This window comes from Cucumis melo, chromosome 4 (assembly GCF_025177605.1).
Source record: "Cucumis melo cultivar AY chromosome 4, USDA_Cmelo_AY_1.0, whole genome shotgun sequence".
NCBI classification, from domain to species: Eukaryota; Viridiplantae; Streptophyta; class Magnoliopsida; order Cucurbitales; family Cucurbitaceae; genus Cucumis; species Cucumis melo.
In genome coordinates this window covers 2,055,439-2,075,858 of record NC_066860.1, presented here as the reverse complement: position 1 = coordinate 2,075,858, position 20,420 = coordinate 2,055,439, and the positions used below count along the sequence as shown (strand labels likewise).

Below are 20,420 nucleotides of genomic sequence, written 5' to 3'. Positions count from 1 at the left end.
TTTTCCTTGTCAACTATAAAAAAAAATGTACCCTCTCTAACTTTGCTATTTTTCCAAAAGTATCCCTATACTTAACAAAATTACAATTTTATGAATCAAAGATCAACCTACTATGGATTCATTAAATAAATATATTTTAAAATTTATAAATGGGTTTGTTATAAATAGTTTGTCTATTTTTCTAATTTTGAAAAAGCCCCAAATTATAATCCATAAACCTGTGAATTCTTTTTAGTGTAGAAATTTTTTAAATTTTGAAACAAATTAAGTAAAAAATGATGTTACACCAATTTAGTACGTAAATTAAAATTGCCACACTTCTAATAATCAACGTCATACTGTGTTTGAACCTTTTTAGAGATAATTTTATAGCTTTTATGAAAGTTTAAAAATACCACTCAAATATTAGTTGAGATATTTTAAAAATACCCATTTACAAAATAGTAAAATTAATTAATTTTTTTTTTAAATTTTCTATATTTTATAAATAATTTAATTTTTTTTACATTAAACTATGACAAATCCCTATATTTTTTTAGAACTATAATTATAATTTAAAGTTTATGGTTCTAATTATAATTTAAGCTACTTTTTATTTTAAAAAGTAAACAAAAACCCAGGTGCCACGTATGCTGTCCGTTACCTTTTCTACGGCGCCCACTTCAAGTACGTGTCCTTTAATTTCGGTCTAATTAATGGAATTATTCCATGAAAAAAAATTCAAAAACAAAAACGGCGTCGTCATTTGATATTAATAATTTTCTTTAAAAAATTTAAAAAGATGGAATCTAAACTAAGAAAAGAAAAAAAGTTCTTGTGAGTAGTAGCGAGTAGCCCCTCGGTTTCCAGTGGGTTTCAGAGCTCAAAAAGCTTGCTGTAGAAGCAAACTTTTTTTTTTGTTTCTTCAAATCTCGTACTCATTTGTGTTCTTTGTCGATCTTCTCTCTCCATTTCTCTTCAATCTGCGTGATTTACCCATCCCATTGCCTTTTTTTTTTTTTTTTTTCTTTTGTCGACATTTTTCGTGCAGTGAGCTCTGCGCGTTTGAGTTCGTGGTAATTTCTGATGAGGATTTTAGTTTGAGCTGTAGAATCGTCTCTGATTTGATTTTGGAAGTTGCACGATCTGGGTATTAAACGGGAGGTAGAATGTTTACCGAAGGACTTGATAAGAGTGCCCTTCGATGGGTTCGCGAGGTTTCATTCTGTTGCTATCCCTATTGTTGTTCTTTTAATTTGTTTTTTTTGTGATGCTCTTGCTTGTTGGTTTGGTTTTGGGTGTGGAAATTTCTGGTTTCTTTTAGTTAAATTTTTGAGTTTGCATTTATGTGTTTTTGTTTTTGTTTTAATTTGACAGAAGGATGGCACATTTGGTACTTCAAATTTGAGGTATCGAGCTGATCCGTTTACCGGTGTTGGAGCGGGTACTGGAGCAAGGGGTTTTGGATTGCCACCACCATCGAATTTTAGAAGTGGGCACTTGCCGGCGAGTGCCATTCCAGTTTCGAGACCCATTTCTGGTCGTGTGGATGATAGTGCTTCTGCTTCAGAGAATGACATGTCTACCGACTCTGAAGAGGATGTTTATGGTGTTAGATACTCCTTAGATTCATCTCCCCAACACAGCAGAGTTCCTAACCGTTCTACTTATAGATATGGAAATTCTTTGCAAGGGAGATCAAATAACGGTAGTGATTACTTTTTCTCCGATGTTAGTTCATCGAGGGAAACGTTGGTTGGTGGTGGTCATAGGCAAATGGCTGATAGGATGACGAGTAAAAATGGAAGGTACCCAACTAAGCAAAATGGTTTTACAGAAGACGAGTCTTCTGATTCTGGTGCAAGTTCCGAATTTTCCACAACACAAGTTGGGGGAAGTATTAATGGGGCTTTGCCCAGGAATAGAGCTTCCATGGCTTCAGAGGGATACTCATCGAGCCTGCCATCGCGTGTAACTGTGGGAAATGCACCTAAAAAGGTTTACATTTCTTTGAAACTTTTAAGCTTGTGAGGCATAAGTAGTGTTTTTGTAGGTTGCATAAATTTTCATTCTTAACAACTGGAACAGTCTTTTATAATCTTCTTGTTCTTGTTTTTGATTGCTCTTTGGTTTGGGCTGTTTTTTACCCCTCCTTTTGCAATTCGTGTTAATGAAAGTTGATACCTTATTATAATATAAAGCCTAGTAAAAAGGGAGATGCACCTTTTGCACAGTCAATGCCTGCTTCTAGGGTTGTAAGGAACGTCCTGGTAGTGAGTGCACAAAGCACAATAGTTCTCGAATGGACGATGCTTGAAAACGTTTTTTGAGAAAACTGGTTCTACATTTCTGGTTATTCCTTAAGATTCTTGTTCCCTTTCAAGTTTGTGTCTCGAGAAGCAGTGCAAATCTCAATTCTGGTATAGTATCTAGTCACATGTTTGCTTTCATCGTTTGGAGATATATGAACTACAGAAGAAATTACATATGTCCATTTCAGGATTTTTACTGGGGTGTGGGGGTGGGAGATTTTATCTCTTATTTGAAAAGAGTTACCGTGTGTGCTTTCTCCTCCAATTTTTTCTAAATTATTTTTTCTGTTGGGAAACACTCTCTAACATATTTTTCCTTCAGTCTCTCTAATGTGCTGACTTAGTCTTTCTGCAGGATCTTCAGAATGGAAGGTTTTCTGATGATGATGGTGAAGATGACATTCCTAGTGCCCCTCCACTTTTTGCTTCATCACAGGAAATTAAACAATGTGCTGAAAGAAGTCAAGATGTGAAGTTTAATGGCACACATGATCATACAACTCCATCTGGAGTTGCAATGCCGCAAGGAAATAAGAGCAATGACCAGTTTGTCAGGTTGGTTTATATACTTATTAAAAAAAATTCCCCCTTAAACTGTCTTCTAAAGAAATATCTATTTTACGACAGTATTTGTTATCCATAAACAAATTGGAATCATATGGTTTTTTTTATGTTTGATATCATTTCATTGACAACTTATTGTTTATTCTAGAAGCTGGGATGTAATATATTATCATCTCCTTCTCTATTTGCAGACCAGTGAATTCAGAAGCTGCTGGCAATTCAGGATCAGCTCGCATCCCCACATATAATGCCAGGTTTTGCCATCTAGACTGTCTAGGTTTTATTGTTGATGACAGATTATCTTCATTTAGTTTTCTTATGCGGTTTATAATTTCAATATCAGTGCTTTAGGGCCTTGGCATGCAGTCATAGCATATGATGCATGTGTACGATTATGTCTTCATGCTTGGGCAATGGAAAATATGGAAGCCCCGATGTTTTTGGAAAATGAATGTGCAGTTTTACGAGATGCATTTGGGTAGGCTCATACTCTTTTCTTTTGGCTTCATACAATATTTCCACTGTATGCCATGCAAACAGTCTAATTCTTGAGTTAAAAAGTTGTACTTCATTGCCTTTACCAACTTACACCTCCATCCATCTGCTCCAGTTTACGGCAAGTACTCTTGCAGTCAGAGGATGAATTGCTGGTGAAGCGCAATTCAGAACTTGTCAATGAGAGTGCTCCTACCAAAGCAAAGAAAACTATAGGCAAAATAAAGGTGCAAGGTAAAGTGCATGATAGTCATTAAAGTCTCATTATTCAGGTGGCATGTGACAATGGATGTGATCTAAAGATTGTTTATTATGCAGTGCGGAAAGTGAAGATGGGGCTGGATCCTCCAACAGGCTGTAATATTTTAGCTTTAAGAACACCTGCGGTAAACCTGGAAACCATAAAGTATCAATTTTCCAGCTTTCAGTCAGCAGTTGCCTCTGGATGGCATGCTTTGCATAAAATTCGTGTTGCACCACGAATACCTCCAAACAGTTCTCTATCTAGACAAAGCATGGCATATGTGCATGCAAGCACCCAGTACATCAAGCAGGTATCCAAAGTTCTAAAAGCAGGTGTAACGACCCTGCGCAGCAGTTCATCATCTTATGAGGTGGTCCAAGGTAATGCCTGTACTAATAAATTGTGCTCTTGAACATACCTGCACAATCAACTTTTGTGCAATTAGTTTTGTAGATCAGTAGATGCTATTGGGATTGTTTTTAATTTGTATTAGCGGGGTACAGTTGATTAACTATTGTTGAAGTTTTCTTAGTTCTGCTTGAGTTGATTAGCTATTTTTACAATAAGCCCTTGAACTTGTGCTCTTCCACTGGTGGTCTATATATTTTTACGTTGCTGGTCTACATATTTTTAAGATAGTTTTGAGGCAGCTGGTTCCATCTTCTTGGCTTTCTTTTTCTCCTTTCATCTTGAAGATTTGGGTGTGCAAGATTTTAGATTCGAGTGGGCTATTTTTGAGAGAGATTTTAAGTTTTGCTTTTTATTTAGCTTTCTACTGATCTATTTTCTTTGAGTGGCTTTGATTAGCTCGTTATTTCCTGTTTGGTTTCGTTTTTAGGTTTCCATCATATTTGTGTTGCCAAGTTTAGTCTTTGTTTAAGTTTTAGCTTGTATTTTCCCTTAGTTCATTTTGCTCTTAGTATAATACTTTTTTACTTTGAGCATTAGTCTCATTATCATTAATAAAAAGGCTTGTTTCCATTTCCAAAGAAAACTTGTGCTCTTCCACTGATTGCAGTTGAGCATGTGCATTCTTTATTCATATTTATACTGGATCTTAAATTTTTCTGTCCACTTAAATTTTATTTTATGTTATGCCCTTGGTAAATCCCTTTCTTTTGCTGTCATTAGAAACGTACCCGTGTTTACTAAGACTGAAAAGTTTAGCTGAGGAAGATGCTGTCAAAATGCAAGCTGGATCAGGAGAAACTCATGTTTTGTATGTTATTTGCTCACTTATATTCTATAGCTAGGAATCTTTAGAAAATTGCTGACAACTTTACAGCTTTCCAGATGGCCTTGGTGATGATCTAATAATTGAAGTTCAGGATTCCAATTCAAAGCATATTGGTCGTGCTCTCCTGCAAATAGCTGCCATTACTGATAACCCGGTAAAATTTTCTTTTGAGCCTGAGAATGCTTTGAGCATAAGAGTAATTCAACTATGCTGTCTCGTTGTCAAGAATTTATACCGACGTTGAATGCAGGCAGAAAAATTACGTTGGTGGTCTATATATCGTGAGCCTGAACATGAGCTTGTGGGAAAAATTCAACTCTACGTAAATTACTCAGCAAGTACAGATGATAATAGTCACCCAAAGGTATACTATTAAATAAGTGCCCGTTGAGTGTGTGTTTTAATAGATTGCTTGAGTAAATTTTACATTCCCTTCCCTTAGCCATGTAACTTTTTTCTTTTCAAGTATTCCACTCTTTGTTCTTCTTTTGATAATGCACTTATCACCGAAAGAGTTATAGCCTTGATGGTTCATTTGTTTGTTGGCTTAAGCATACTGTAAATGTTATCTTTGTTTTTTGCCAGTGTGGTTCTGTGGCAGAAACAGTAGCATATGACCTAGTTCTTGAAGTTGCCATGAAAGTTCAGCATTTTCAACAAAGGAACCTTTTGTTGCATGGTTCATGGAAATGGCTTTTGACTGAGTTTGCATCATACTATGGCATTTCAGAAGTATATACCAGATTAAGGTAATTGGCCTAAGCTATGTTAAGACAATTACTTATTCTACATAAATGGCTGACAAGTGCCACAGTGAGCGTGCATAAAGTTATTCACTACTATGTGATGAATATCGACTGTAGCTGACTTGTTAGGTTATTAACGTACCTCCATTGCGTATGTTTAATAGATATCTTTCATATATCATGGATGTGGCCACACCAACAGCTGACTGTCTCACCTTGGTGTATGACTTGCTCATGCCTGTTGTTATGAAGGGCCATGACAAGAGTACGTTGAGTCATCAAGAGGTAGTAAATTTACCTTCCTAGCTCGAACCAGTAGATTTTTATCTCATTACTTTTAGTTTATACATCAATGTTGTATATGATGAGCATTTCACAAATCTTGTTGGTTGCCTCGCAGAACCGAATTTTAGGAGAAACCAGGGATCAAATTGAACAGATACTTGCTCTTGTTTTCGAGAACTATAAATCACTTGATGAAACTGCTCTCTCGGGTCTTATGGAGGTGTACAGACCAGCTACAGGGGTTGCGGCACCTGCTCTAGAACCAGCAGTTAAACTGTACACTCTTCTTCATGATATTCTATCTCCGGAGGTTCAGACTTCCTTGTGCCATTATTTCCAGGTTTTGAGAAACTTCATCTCTGCAGTATGTAGAATTGCATTTGTCAAGTTGAATGTTCTAGGTTTTCCTAAGAGCTCATCTTTCCAGGTTGCTGTGAAAAAGAGATCAAGGAGGCATTTGAGTGAGACAGATGAATATATGGGTAACAGTAACGAAGGCAGTTTGGTAGATACAGTTACTATGTCTACTGCTTACCAAAAGATGAAATCGGTGTGTCTTGACATTAGGAAGGAGATATCATCTGACATTGAGATCCATAATCAACACATACTTCCCAGGTAGCACTTTCTTTTCAGTTGTGTACATTTCCCTTTGTACGCCGTGTCTGCATCTTTAATCATTATCCAAATTTAAGGATATTGACTTCATTTGCATCTCTAAAGAAAAACCTCCCTTCTCCTCCCCTACAGATTCCCTTTAGGGCTTGTTTTGAGATCTTTAGATCAGAAGTTCAAGGAAAACATTTCCGAATGACTTATTTTTAATAATTGTTTTAGGTTTGAGAAGCTAACGGACATAAGTTTCTTTGCAGTTTTGTAGACCTACCAAATCTTTCTGCTTCCATATATAGCACAGAGCTTTGTAGTAGATTGCGCTCTTTCCTAATTGCTTGCCCACCAACGGGCCCTTCACCGTCAGTAGCAGAACTTGTTATTGCAACTGCTGATTTTCAGAGGGATCTTGCCAGATGGAGTATTAGGTAACTTTTGTTTCTACATAAACCTTTTCTTTAAAAAAAATGTTTGGGAAAAACTTCTGGATGCTTTTGTACACATCCAACAAATTTTTTATTCTTTGTCAGTCCTGTGAAAGGCGGTGTTGATGCAAAAGAATTATTCCACTTGTATATTCTGGTGTGGATCCAGGATAAGCGCCTGTCGTTGCTTGAAACATGCAAATTGGATAAGGTTAGTCAAATCAATTGAATATATATATTTTTTTGAATGTTACAGCCTCTCTTGCTAGCGTGAAACATGTAGGAACACAATTTCTGTTAATTTTAAAGAGATTACAAGTTTATCAGATAGAAAAGGACAGTTGTAAAAGATGCAACATGTATAACATAGGGAGTATCTTTGAATTCTGAAATAATTCTGTTTTCCTTGCCTAAAAACTTGGCATAATTTATTTTTCTTCTCAATTCATGGTTGTGGTTAATATAAATATAAATGCAGGTCAAGTGGTCGGGAGTTAGAACTCAACATTCTACAACACCTTTTGTCGATGAAATGTATGATCGATTAAAGGAAACTTTGAGTGACTATGAGATTTTCATTTGTCGATGGCCAGAGTACACCTTTGTTTTAGAACAAGTAAGTTCATAATCTCGTCGTAATCTGATTTGTTATTTTTTAGGAAGGCAATCCTTTTAGTTTTTGTTGTCAACACTCTTTTATCTCAACATCAAGCAGTCAAATCTCAAAACCATTATGTTTAACAGCTGATATCTCATAAAAAACACCATGAAATGGTTTGTCACTGATGCTGTGATGCAAGCACTTCTTAATCTGGGGTGCTAGTTATCCACCGCTACTGTTTAAATTCCAACTCTAAATTTTATTCCGTTTCATAATCATTAGCCATCCCCATGATTTGTAAACTAAATAACATCTATAAGAACTTTCCTGGATGTTGAAGGTGGTCTATCACGGATGCCATCAAGAAGTTCAGTGGGATTCCGATGGAAGTTGAAATTAAACTCTCAATTTTCTTAGTAGTATTTGTCTTTTATGGATAACCTTGACTAATATTTTCTTGTGGACAATCTATATCATTGTTGGTCATTGGGACACGATTCTTTTGTAGATCAGCAGAGCCTTATTATTATTTTTGCATGGTTCCCCTGTGTAATAGGGCGGTGTAACTGTTTTCTTCTCTATGAAAGCTCGAGTTGTTAGAAAAAATTGGTTTATCTTCTATCAGCTTAATGTTTTGACATAATAGCTAAAATTTGAAAACAAAAGGCATATGTTTAGAAATTTTATTGTTACTAACAATTTCTTTTCTATATTTTGCTTTCATCTGAGGAACTTTTTTAGAGTAGTAGACTACGGAATGAAGAAGAATGTTAGTAAACAGGCCTAGTTCTTTGTAATCAGGGGAAAAATTACAGTTTTCTGTACTTTACAAGTCAGGTCTTCTTGAAAGGAACAATCCAATCCACCATTTCTCCTTCCCTTCACTCTTCCAATTCATATAAAAATTTTCGGTCATCAGCATTTTCATTGACGAGATCTCCATTGTTCCTTTTCTTCTCCTAGATCCTTATTTTGTACTTGTCTCATAATTGGAAGAATCTTATTCTATTTAACTTATTTTTTGGATTTCTATAATAGGCTATTGCAGATGTTGAAAAAGCAATAGTGGAGGCATTAGATAAACAGTATGCTGATGTGTTGGCGCCACTAAAAGAAAATTTAGCACCCAAAAAGTTTGGACTTAAGTATGTCCAGAAACTTGCTAAACGATCCGTCAGCTCTTACACTGTTCCAGATGAGGTAAGCTAACACTTAAGATTCAAAGTATTCATTTGTGTGTGCATTCCTTGATATTAAAATTCAATGTGGATTTCAGCTGGGGATTCTATTAAATTCCATGAAGAGGATGCTTGATGTTCTGCGCCCCAAGATAGAATCACAATTTAAGCTGTGGGGTTCGTGCATTCCTGAAGGTGGAAATGTAATTCCTGGCGAGCGTCTTAGTGAAGTGACAGTCATGCTTAGAGCCAAGTTCAGAAACTATTTGCAAGCAGTTGTGGAGAAGCTTATTGAGAATGTAGGTATCATTTTCCTTAATAGAGTACTTTGTTTAAAATAGAAACTTGAAGTTCCTTCATTGATTGCTGAAATAAATTACCTAAGAATATCCTATAGGTGGATTTTTTTTCTTTTTGATAAGAAATCCTATAGGATAATTGAAACTTCAAAGAAACGTTCTGAGGGTGAAGGAAGATAATAATCTAGTTATTATGCTCAAGCAGCATCCTATGGGATACAATTTCTCCAATTTGGTTCTAGGAGTCCTCTCCTTTTTTTTGTTTGATTGAGCCCCCTTTTCCACATTCCACTTGTCCAGCCCTCTTCATGAACCTGTACAATCGAAGCCACAAAGATAGCCAAACTCTATTACTTAAAGAAATAAGGTACAAGCGACAATTTGGTATGATAAAGGAGTTGAGAGAGAATAATTTAATTTACGGTGGCCACTTACCTAAGATTTCATATCTTATGAGTTTCTTTAATATCCAAATATTATAGTCGTAAGATTAGTGAAGGTGAGCACAAGCTATGTCTGGACACCCATCAATATAAGAAGTTAAATCATCTAGTTTATTGAACTAACAAGAATAATTAAATGGAAATATAAATAACACTTTGGTTGTTGATTCATTCAAACTATGTGAATATAGAATTTAGATGGTACATTATGTAGTTAATCATCTTAATTTAGAGTCCCCTTGCCTTCTCTCACTAATAGTATCGAATTATAACAAGAAAAGGTACAGAATTATGGGATTTTAATTTTTAAATTAAGGATATTTCTTTACGTAATTATCATTGAGATTATCTCTTTTTGTCTGCCTTGTCATTTATTACAGACGAAGTTACAAAGTGCTACAAAGCTGAAAAAGATTTTACAAGATTCCAAGGAAGCTGTGATTGAGTCGGAAATACGAAACAGGATGCAACCACTGAAAGATCAGTTGTCGAACACAATAAATCATCTTCATACCGTCTTTGAGAGTCATGTATTCATTGCTCTCTGTCGGGGTTACTGGGATCGGATGGGACGGGTAAGATAAAATCAGGTTTCTTTTCATGGTTTTGCTTTGAAATTGTGCCAAAATTGAGAATTCGTTCTTTGAGATTTTAAATTTTCGGATTCTAAATTTTAATAACTGGCACAGGATGTTCTAAGCTTCATGGAGAACAGGAAAGAGAACAGGTCATGGTATAGAGGGTCGAGAATTGCAGTTTCGGTAAGCTGTTACTTTTTCGAGTTACAATTTTATGGAATATGATAGAACCAAAATTTGTTGAGATAGAACTGGTAACGAAACTACAAACTACAAGATAAACTTAGACCCTCCCACTCTTGATATCACTCTCAAGTCTTATTTCACTCTCCAAAATATTGCCTATCTTCTCCATTCTCCTCCCCCTCTCTCAATAACCAGCAAATATAAACACAAAGTCCCTAGCTAATTACTAACATACCCTAATAACACTTCTAACTCGAAATGCTTGATCATTTGCAGGTTCTCGACGATACATTTGCTTCACAGATGCAGCAGTTGCTTGGGAACTCGCTACAAGAGAAAGATCTCGACCCACCAACCTCGATCACAGAGGTGCGATCGATGCTCTGCAAGGATTAAGGTGTTAAGAGAAGCCAAACCATATTAGATCTATGCAGATCATGTTTGATGGGACGTGGGCATATATGCTTTTCTGAAGAAGCAAGAAGAGGCAAGTGCTAACCTATAATCTTGTTGGCATGAGGATGTTAAGACGTCAATTTTGGTGAGAAGAATGAAAGGGTTCTGTTAAAAGGAAGATGCGACTAACTTTGGTGATTCCATTTTGTAAAGAAGGGAGTTAGCTACTCAGCTGCCCCATAATTTTTCTTTTGGTATCTTCGATTCAACGGTGCACTAACTATAGAGAGAGAAATGTAGATGTATATGTACAACTTTACATAAATATAATTTCATTGTTTCAAAACATTGTATTCCATAATCCATACTCTCTCCTGAGAATCTAACCACGCATAGGTTACTCACCTATAGCCTAGTCTAGCCTATCCACTTGAAGATGAGCTAAGCTCTGGTCTTTGAACTTAATAAAAAACTTCAATAACATCGACCTTTATTAAATAATGATAATAAAGGAAATCAATTAAAAATCACTTCCAAGTATGATGGCAGTAGTAATTACACTGGATCCTATAAGGGTAAAAATTGATTACTTAAATTTATATGATTTAGATTAAGCAAAATTTAATCGGTACATTTGAAATTATATCATATGTTATCTTAACTTTTTAATATTAAGTTAATTATTTATTTAATATTTCTTCTTTTTATTTGTAATTAATTAAACTAGTTAGTTTTCAAAATTGAACATTGAAAATTAGGGCTTTCTTTTACCCATAAATTAGGGCTTCTTTACGAATATAGTAAAACGATATAAAAATTATTTTGTTATTTTACTTTTTTTGCACTACTTGAAAATATTCCAAACACGCTATTTAAAACGGTTTTAATTATGATGTTAAATTAATAAAAAGTATTCATGAAGTTATGAATACTATTGTGGTATTGTATATGTAATTATTTAATTTTAGATCCTGTATTCAAAATTCCTAACACAAACATTTACTTCTTAGACATTAATATATTAGCTAGCCCCTAAATTTGTATTATACTAACTTGCAACTAAATCAAAATTTAGAATTACCTAGCTTTAAAACATATGTAACTAAATTAAAAATAAACAAATAAAACAGTCCAAATTGAAACATGAGGAAGTAAATAAAATATATATATTTACCCTCAAATCATATTATTAACTTGCAATTGGAGGAAAAAAAAGAATACAATATCTCGACTTTTCTCTGGACAATTGTGTGGTAGAGGATTGTACCTTAATCTCGTATATATCGACCACTTATTCAAAACCTCCGGTGTAAGGCACACCAGTTGGAGGCAACCACACATCCCCAACCAAGAAGTTTGAAATTGTAAAATTAGCAGCATCAGTTGCATTATTAATCACATGATAACCTGGCCAAATAACTCTATTCTTTGTATCTGATCCACCTCCTGTATTATTATACTCTCCATAATATAATGTGCTCAAGTATTCCCCTGACCATGGATCCCAACCTTTAGGATTTACAAATCCATCAATAAATGTTTGCATATACACTGTTCTTGAGTATTGTTTCCATGGCCTTCCCAAATATGTCTTGTTCATATGGCTACTACTTGCAGCCAAATCGGGGGTGGCTTGGATTGTGCAGTTGTGGATCGAAGTCCCGGTGTTTTGGTTAGGATCGGATCGGCCTTGAGCGGTGATCATGTTGGCCTGACGGGGACCGGGGAGACGGGGATATATGTTACAGTTTTGGAAGACAACAGCAGCATTTCCAAAAATGAAGTCAACAGTGCCATAAATGTCACATTCTCTAAAGAATTGCCTGAGGGAATGAGTGTATAAGGTGTCTTGATAACCTTCAAAACTGCAGGAGTAAAAAACGCACATATCAGCTCCACTTCTTAATGCAACTGCTTGGCCTTTGATTGCTCCAGCTGTGTTTTGGAAGGTTATGTTTACGGCCATGAATCCTTCTGCTGCTACAGCTGCATTTTTTCATGTCTAAATCAATTATGAAAATCTTTAAACATTGACTCGGAAAAATAAATGTTCTTCGAAAAAGTCATTTCCATTTGTACATTCTGTCATACAAGTTATTTGAAATAAAAAGTTGTTTGGCGAACTCTTTATGAAGAGTACATTTATATACATATTTGTACATTCAAATTTATGCTTTGTTTGAGATAGTAAAATAAATTTTAATTTTAAACATGCAGGATAAAATGAGAATGATCTATAAGAAAGAAACTACTGTTGATTGGATTTTACCAATCAATTTAATTGAAAAAGTGCATAAATCTCTGTTAAAAAAAAGGTTCTTTAAATAAAATTACTGTTTCTTTTTCTTTTTCTTTTTTCCTACAAGTACATTTGAAAAAAAAATTAAGGTTCTAAGGGTTATGGAGTGATTTTATACGAACAAGAGTAATTTAAAATGAATTGTAGTTTGAAAAAATTGAGAGATGGTTAAGGTGTTTGACCAAAAATTCTCCAAGTATGTAAAGAGAAACGAAAACACATTTATAACTGAGATAATAACCACAACCAAACACATTTGTGGTTTAAAATGATTTTGGAAACAAAATGCAAGATGCTATAAAATATTTTTTGATTTTTTTTCTCAGAAGTGTCTATATTAAAAGGTATATTCTAAATGAACCCAAAGAAAATAGATGAACTAAACCATCCTAAAATTTCAAACCGCATTGAAACAACAAGTAATTATAATGGCCATTAATTTAACAAATAAAATTGAAGTATATAAATATTTAAAAAATTCTAAATATAGTAAAATCCATCTATGATAGACTTTTATCATTAATCAACTTTTATAATTTATTAGTGATAGACTAATATTTGCAACACAGATTAATGAACATGGTCCATCATGAACATAGTCCACAATGATAGATTTTTATCATTAATAAACTCTAACAGATTTTGATATATAATTTTAAAAAAATGTTACTATATATGCTAATATTTTGTATCTAATTGCTATACTTATCTTTGTATATTTCACCTCTTAGTCTATTCAATTTTTTTATAAATATTTTTAATTTTAATCATATGTGTGATAAAGAGCACAATGCACAAAGATAGATGATCTTTATTGGTATTTCAATACTTACCAAAAGTTGCACTGTTGAAAGTCGTCCATCCGTCAGCGACGCTCCGGTTGCCTGTGATAATAGTTTGATTTATACCATCTCCAATCATCAGCAAGTACTTCTTCTTTGAAGGAACAGACACATACTCTTGATAAACACCAGCCGTAATGTAAATCAAGAAGTAGCCATTGGCAGCAAGAGATTTATTTGGAGCTGCATTAATAGCATCTGTGATGTTAAGGAAGTCTCCTTCACCATCTTGACTCACAACTGCAATACCATTAACCAAAACTCCATCATCAGAAGAAGACGAAAGCTTTCTCCGATTTGCCACCGAGTTGTAAACAGCACGGTCGTGTCTCGACATTCTCAATGGCAACGGTCCTTTCCTAAACTGCAGGTGTTTTTTCCCAGGCTGCTCTAGTGTTCTGTTTCTATTCCACCTAGGCACCCAACCCTTTGTAAAAAGATCAAGAGAAAGACTGTACGATTTAGTACAATCAATAAGTGGGGCTAATAGATCTTTCTCCAAACTAGAACCTGAGGCTACAGTGTTTAGACCATCAAGACAAGTATCTATGTTGGTTAAGATGGCACTAAGAAGACTCTGGATATAATCAGCTTTTGAGTAAGTTAGCTTTCTATCAGTGCCATTAACAGCCCGAAACGAATTAGACAAGAAATTCATATTCAGTTGAGCAAGGTACTGACAATCTTTGAGAGCTCCGATGATGGATTTTGGTAGAGTTGAAGAGTTCTGAAGATGCTTCTCAATCAAGTCAAGGAATCTAGAGGCTTTAGATAAAGAACGACGAATTGAGAACCGGCCAGAGTCGTAGATATTACCATCTCTGGATTGTTTAAGCACAGTGATGCAGTAAGAAGGATTTGAGGTCAGTTTGCAAATGGCTTTGGTAGGGAAAATATTAGTGAGAGAATCATCTGAAGCAAATGAAGAGGTGAAAAGGGTTAAGAGTATAAGAAATAAAGGAGGAAACAAGAACTTGCAAGCCATTGGCTTTGAACTACTTTTGTGTGCGAAATAGAAGAGAGCTCAAGTCCATACATATAGAATCCAGATAGACCATAGATTTTTGTGATGAATGATGAAGAAAAACGTTGGGTCCTTTCTAGAATGGTGAAATGAAGCCTGCAACTTGAAATATTTTAAGGAAAAGTCAACAGTATAACTTCAAGTACACAAAACAGTTTGTCAATAGTCTAGCCACTTTCTCGATTAATTGTAGCATAAAACATTCACAAATGCATATTATATATCCGATTGAGTAATCCATGCTTCCTCAAATGTTGTGCTAAGAGACAAGATTAAAATAAATGCAAGATTTATTTGCGTTTCTTGAACATCACAATGCAAAACCAATAGTGGACTTACCATGTCAGTTTCAAGCTAAACCGTGTGCTCAAAGAAATTCGCAAGAGGTTTTGGAATGAATTTCTTGTCTACTTCGTTTGGAATGAATTTCATTTTTTCAATTAAACTTGTCTAATTCTAATTCCTCATTACAAGTCACACATTCCAACACTCTTTTAAGAGTTCCAGCAATCATGATTACATTCTAACTTCACATACAATCTTTATATTCATTCTTAACCATAACTCAAAAAAAAAAAAAAAAAAAAGAGCTTTTACTGCCCGTAATAATCATGGTCTAGGAGCTAAAACAGTTTAAAGTTATTTTTGTTGTATTGCAACCTTTACAAGATAAGTTATTTTAAAATTAATTTTCCAACAGAATGCTATATTGATTATATATTTTTTTATAACATTAAAGAAAGAAAGAAAGAAATTAAATCCTAACTTTTTCGGCTTTTGTTACCCTCTTTGTGTTAAGTTCTTTGTGTTTTGTATTTCTTTTCTTAATTTAGGTTTTTGTATAAAAATTTGTTTTTAATAGTTCACATGACACACTTATATATTAATTTATTTTATACGATAATATCAAAAAAGAAAAGAAAAAAAAAAGGAAAAAGTAAAGATTCAAACTCTCAAGTCCGACTTTAATTATTTAGGAAGAATCCCTTAAACAAAGATACACTTGCCAAATTTTCTGTATATTATATTAACATGAGAAGAGGACTTTAACATAGACCATGTTTGAAGCTACCTCTACCTGCAACGTAAGTTATTAATTCGGACTATAGTGAAATTAAAAGGACAAATCCGAGGTTGCTATAACGTGACTAACTCATAAAAATTGTTTGATGTGAATTAATTTGCATGTACACTATATATTTGATATAAATTCAAGAAACTGCCCTTTTCATGATTCAACCGTATAAAATTGTGGTCATATTGTGGTATCTCAACGAATGATTTCTTCTTGATTGAGATATTTATGACCCACAACTTTTAAAATTTTATTTTAAAAAGTAATTTTTAATTTACAACTAGTTTTACTAGTAAAAAAGATATGGTCTCAATAACTAAGAGGACATGAGTTCAATCACCACCAACTTAAAAATTAATTTTTTAAAATTGGTTGAGTACGCGTACTTGATAAAGAAATGAATCCTTTAAACAAAGGTACACTTTTGACATGAACAGAAGACGTTACATAGATTAGCAATGGTTGTTTGAGATTATTTCATAATGATCTCCTCCTTCACTCGCCCTTTTTGAGAGAATTGAGTTTTTTACCCCCTTTTTGTTATTTTTGTTATTTTTTTTTTTTTGTTTTTTTTGAGCTTTTATTGTGGTAGAGTTCTTTAATGTCGTGTGGTATCTTTAAATCGAGAGAAATTATAGAATAGTTAGGAGGCAGGAGAGGTATTTGGATGATGTTATTAGTTTTTGATCAAGCCTTTTTTAATTGGACAATGATCAAGTGCAGTTGTGTATGTATTATTACTATTATTTAAAAAAACAATTTTAATAAATTGGACAAATATTAATTTGTACTCAAGAACTTAAGTGTATCGATTTAAAAACTTAAATCAACATTTATATAAATTTAAAAGTAAACCCTAAACTAATTTAAATAGTCAATTATATTTTATTAGAATAATCCTCATGGGAGACTTATAATTATCCATTAGCCCTCTAAACTTATCTAAGAAAATTCATCAAATTATATATAAGAAAAATGTTCATGCAAATTATAATAGTCATTTTGGTAAATTGACACATTTGAAGAAGTCCACCTACGAACAAAATAGATGTGTTGAGGATTTTAAAATATAATTCTAATAGAAGTTTAAATCAATTCACGTATAACAATATAGAAGTTTAATTGAAAAAACTAAGCATATTATAAGATATTTTTAAACGAAATTTGAAGGAAGGTATAAACTCATGCACCTAGAAATTTAGGAGTTAAATGGATATAAGTTTATAAAGGTAAATGAAGTGATTATTATGAAGTAATATTATAATGTATTATTATTATTATTTTACACATACCTCGGTTGTTGTTTCATATAACTATCGGCCAGCGATCTGATCGGAGCAATTTAGATCCATGCAAATGAAATATGAATGGAAATCAAAATCAGCCATGAATCTTCAACTTCCTGCCCCAAAATTCCAAACAACTTTCCGTCAAAAAAGTTAAACCAAACTAATTCTTCTGTTCTTTCTCTTCCTCTTCTTCCATTTATTTCACAAATGATCCAGAGATTCATCCGAAAACAAATAAGGGGAAAGGGAAAGAATCATACCAAATTTCGTACATTTTCTGATCTTCTCAATGTCTCTCTGATCGGTGGTCGTGTGGTTTCAGACGATGCGTCGTCAATAGGACGAAGAAACTCAAATCTTCTTTTTGGGCCAAATCACACAGCCATCGATCTGGGGACTGACAAGGAGAAACCATGGAGGTGCTTCGCATGAGGCAATTGATGTTCTTGTGGTCAAGAATTCAATCCTCTCGTGTAGCCCTTGTGGGTGGTAATCACACCGCTGCCAGATTTTGCACTCGCTAAGAATTCCCTTTCCCCCTGCTTTAGCTTTCCCCTCTCCCTCTCTTCCTGCTCATATCTTTCTTCATCAATTCTGCATCTGCCCCAAAAATCAAACCGCACAGTAATCTGTTTTTTTCAATAATTTGAAGTTTTTCAGTTCAATCAACCCATGGCGTTCAACTTGATTCAAACAAAGCCCCAAACGTATGGCCATGTTCATGGTCTGTATTTGGTAATCAAGCACCCTGCAGCAGAATCTAGGGTTTCGAGATTTCTTGCTAGAGCTGTGCTCTTGGCTTTGTTCATCGTTTCTTTACCATATTTTGGATCCAACAGAGGAGGATCCTCAATCGCGTCAAACAATGCTGAATTTGGGAATGAGAATGATATCGGCATTTTCTCTTTTGAAATCAATGAAAAATCGAATGATTACAGAATCGTTTACCTCGAACAATCTGATGATGTGGAGAAGACCAAATTAGGGCAAAATGAGATCAAATCCCCCTCTCGGAGACGACTCTTCGCATATGAATCTGACGCTAAAAGAGCAGCAGCCCTAAACGAACTCGAAGACGTTCTCCTTGAACCGCCGCGATCAGCATCGCGAAAATCAAGACGGTACTTGCAACGAACACGATATCTTCCAGATTTGATGGACGATTCTCTCGAAAGCTATCCCCGCCATATTTTCATCGACGCCGGAGTACCGGAGAAGGAAGCTGGCGGAAGCGGTACAAGCTGGTTCGACCATAACTACCCTACCAGAAACAAGAAATTCGAAATGTATAAAATCGAGACAGTAAGTACCGATCAGGCATCATCCTCAAAGGAACCGCAGGTCGGCATATCGGACTGGCTCTCAAATAACGTCAAAGCTGAAGATTACGTCGTAATGAAAGCAGAAGCCGAGGTTGTGGAGGATATGATGAAATCCAAGGTCGTACGGTTGGTGGACGAACTTTTCTTGGAATGCAAGCCACAGAAAAACGGTGGTAGAAAGGTCTCAGGCGGCGGCCGTCGAGCTTATTGGCAGTGTTTGGCTTTGTACGGCCAGCTCCGTGATGAAGGTGTGGCGGTTCATCAATGGTGGGGTTAAAAAAAATTCAAAAAAGTAACAAACAAATAGATCGGAGAATCGAAATTGAACCATCGGAGAGAAGAGTGCTCAGTGGCTAAGAGCGTGGACGAGAGGGAGGGCGATAAATTAAATATTCTATTTTATTTATTTTTAGTTTCTTTTTTTTTTCTTCTAATTATTGTGCGGTTTTTTTATTTAAAATTCTGTTTTTTTAAGCCTTCCGAAAAAAAGGAAAAAGAGGAAGAAAAAAAAATTGCTGTCATATGATATGATGGAGTGGGAACTAGTGAGGGAGGGAAGCCATGTAATATGTGAAAGTTTAATCTCCTTTGTAATTGTTTTCTAATTTAATTTCAATGTTACATGTTATTTTATTTATTAATTTGTGTATATATTGGATTTTTATATATTTTTAAGTTCGTTTTTGTTTGGTCCTCCTTTCCGATTTAGTTTGATTTAGTTTAGAGATTTTTTCAAAAAAATATGTCATAGATAATGGCAGCACTATATAATAAACACACACCAAAACGACTATTACAAATATTCTCTATCCATCATAAGTTTATTATCTAAAATAATCCATTTGGAGGTGACTCATTTTATGATAATTTAAGAAGAAATTTGATATTTGGAAAAAATAAAAATTATTTTGTAAAAACAGTTGCAATTGACAAGATTTGCACAAAATTTAGACCCAACCACGAAGAACCGATAATGTTGGGATCAACCGTGAGAATACAAATGGCAAATATGAAATTATGACAAATCTGAAATTATGAGAATACAAATGGCAAATATGAAATTACAAATGACAAATCTAAAATTATGAGAATACAAATGGCAAATACGAAATTATGAGAATACAAACGGCAAATCTTATTCATTATATTAATTGCAGCAGTAGCCTTCTAAATGCTACAAAAAGGTGTCTAATTGCCATAAAATCACACAAAAAAAAAGCTCACGTCCAACTATTATTTCAAAGGTTTTTTCATATCGAAAGCTATCATTGGTAAGTTTTCAATTTGAGAAATGTGTCGTTAGTTGCTACCACTTATAACTACTAAGAGGCAAACTTGACCCATTTGATCCTTGTACTAGTTTTTCCTATTTCTCCATGAAATCTGATTACAAAGTTTTTTTTCATTTAGTTACCTTCCCAAATCTCCAAATGTACTAATTTATTATTACCCTCCTTCGAAAATCTCACAATAACTCAAAGGCTTTCAACAAGTCTAAAAAGTAAAACAACTATTCTTCTTAAAAGACAGATGGAGAAAAAGCCTCTTCGATCATATTAGGTTTTCCTTCTGATCAAGGAAACTAGTTTCTAGTAAGTTCAAAGTGTTCGTGCGACCATAAATATAGCATGCTAGGCAAAGAACTTAACATTTTTACGGAATCTCAATCATCTAGAGTGCTGAAAAAACAACAAAAGAATGAGTTGCAAGAAAAATTCAAGGGCTACGGTTCCAAATATGAACATCACTCCCAGTGTCTCTTAAATCAACATTTCCAATTAAATAACATGAGAAGTGTAACGTCCATCGTTTCCCTATCATTCAAACAACGACGAACTTAACCCGAACGAGTTATTCCACCATTCCAAAAAAAAAAAACTAGTCTAATTTACGATGTGTTAGGTTGGTGGTGATGTGATCACTGCCAACTGTTTTAGCCCTTTGTGTCATAAATCTTCCACCACTCAATTCTTTCACTAGATAAGAAAA

General features: G+C 34.4%; 3 protein-coding genes across 8 annotated transcripts; 2 read left to right on the top strand and 1 right to left on the bottom strand.

Moving 5' to 3' along the window:
- Window positions 1-796: 796 nt before the first annotated feature.
- Window positions 797-10,926, top strand: LOC103503666 (uncharacterized). Its single transcript, XM_008467951.3, has 22 exons — window positions 797-1,196; window positions 1,357-1,977; window positions 2,647-2,846; window positions 3,047-3,109; window positions 3,199-3,333; window positions 3,466-3,584; window positions 3,669-3,974; window positions 4,726-4,813; window positions 4,880-4,985; window positions 5,082-5,195; window positions 5,417-5,580; window positions 5,742-5,862; window positions 5,978-6,202; window positions 6,290-6,480; window positions 6,735-6,902; window positions 7,005-7,110; window positions 7,378-7,515; window positions 8,539-8,700; window positions 8,777-8,977; window positions 9,801-9,995; window positions 10,110-10,181; window positions 10,461-10,926. The coding sequence occupies exons 1-22, from the start codon at window positions 1,149-1,151 to the stop codon at window positions 10,578-10,580; spliced, it is 3,663 nt and encodes a 1,220-aa protein (XP_008466173.2). The 5' UTR covers window positions 797-1,148; the 3' UTR covers window positions 10,581-10,926.
- A 790-nt stretch (window positions 10,927-11,716) lies between these two features.
- Window positions 11,717-17,519, bottom strand: LOC103503665 (probable pectinesterase/pectinesterase inhibitor 20). 6 transcript variants are annotated; one of them, XM_008467948.3, is made up of 5 exons: window positions 17,370-17,519; window positions 17,113-17,222; window positions 14,758-14,847; window positions 13,713-14,633; window positions 11,717-12,566 (listed from the first exon to the last, which is right to left on the bottom strand). In XM_008467948.3, exons 3-5 carry the CDS (start codon window positions 14,777-14,779, stop codon window positions 11,872-11,874), a joined length of 1,638 nt encoding a protein of 545 aa, XP_008466170.2. In that variant the 5' UTR covers window positions 14,780-14,847; window positions 17,113-17,222; window positions 17,370-17,519; the 3' UTR covers window positions 11,717-11,871. The 6 variants fall into 6 exon arrangements, with proteins under 6 accessions (XP_008466170.2, XP_008466171.2, XP_016903565.2 ...); XM_008467949.3 differs by having other exon boundaries at window positions 14,758-14,841; XM_017048076.2 differs by having other exon boundaries at window positions 13,713-14,847.
- A 262-nt stretch (window positions 17,520-17,781) lies between these two features.
- Window positions 17,782-19,072, top strand: LOC103503664 (uncharacterized). The gene has a single exon (XM_008467946.3). The coding sequence runs from the start codon at window positions 17,782-17,784 to the stop codon at window positions 18,706-18,708; it is 927 nt and encodes a 308-aa protein (XP_008466168.1). The 3' UTR covers window positions 18,709-19,072.
- The last annotated feature ends 1,348 nt before the right edge of the window (window positions 19,073-20,420 follow it).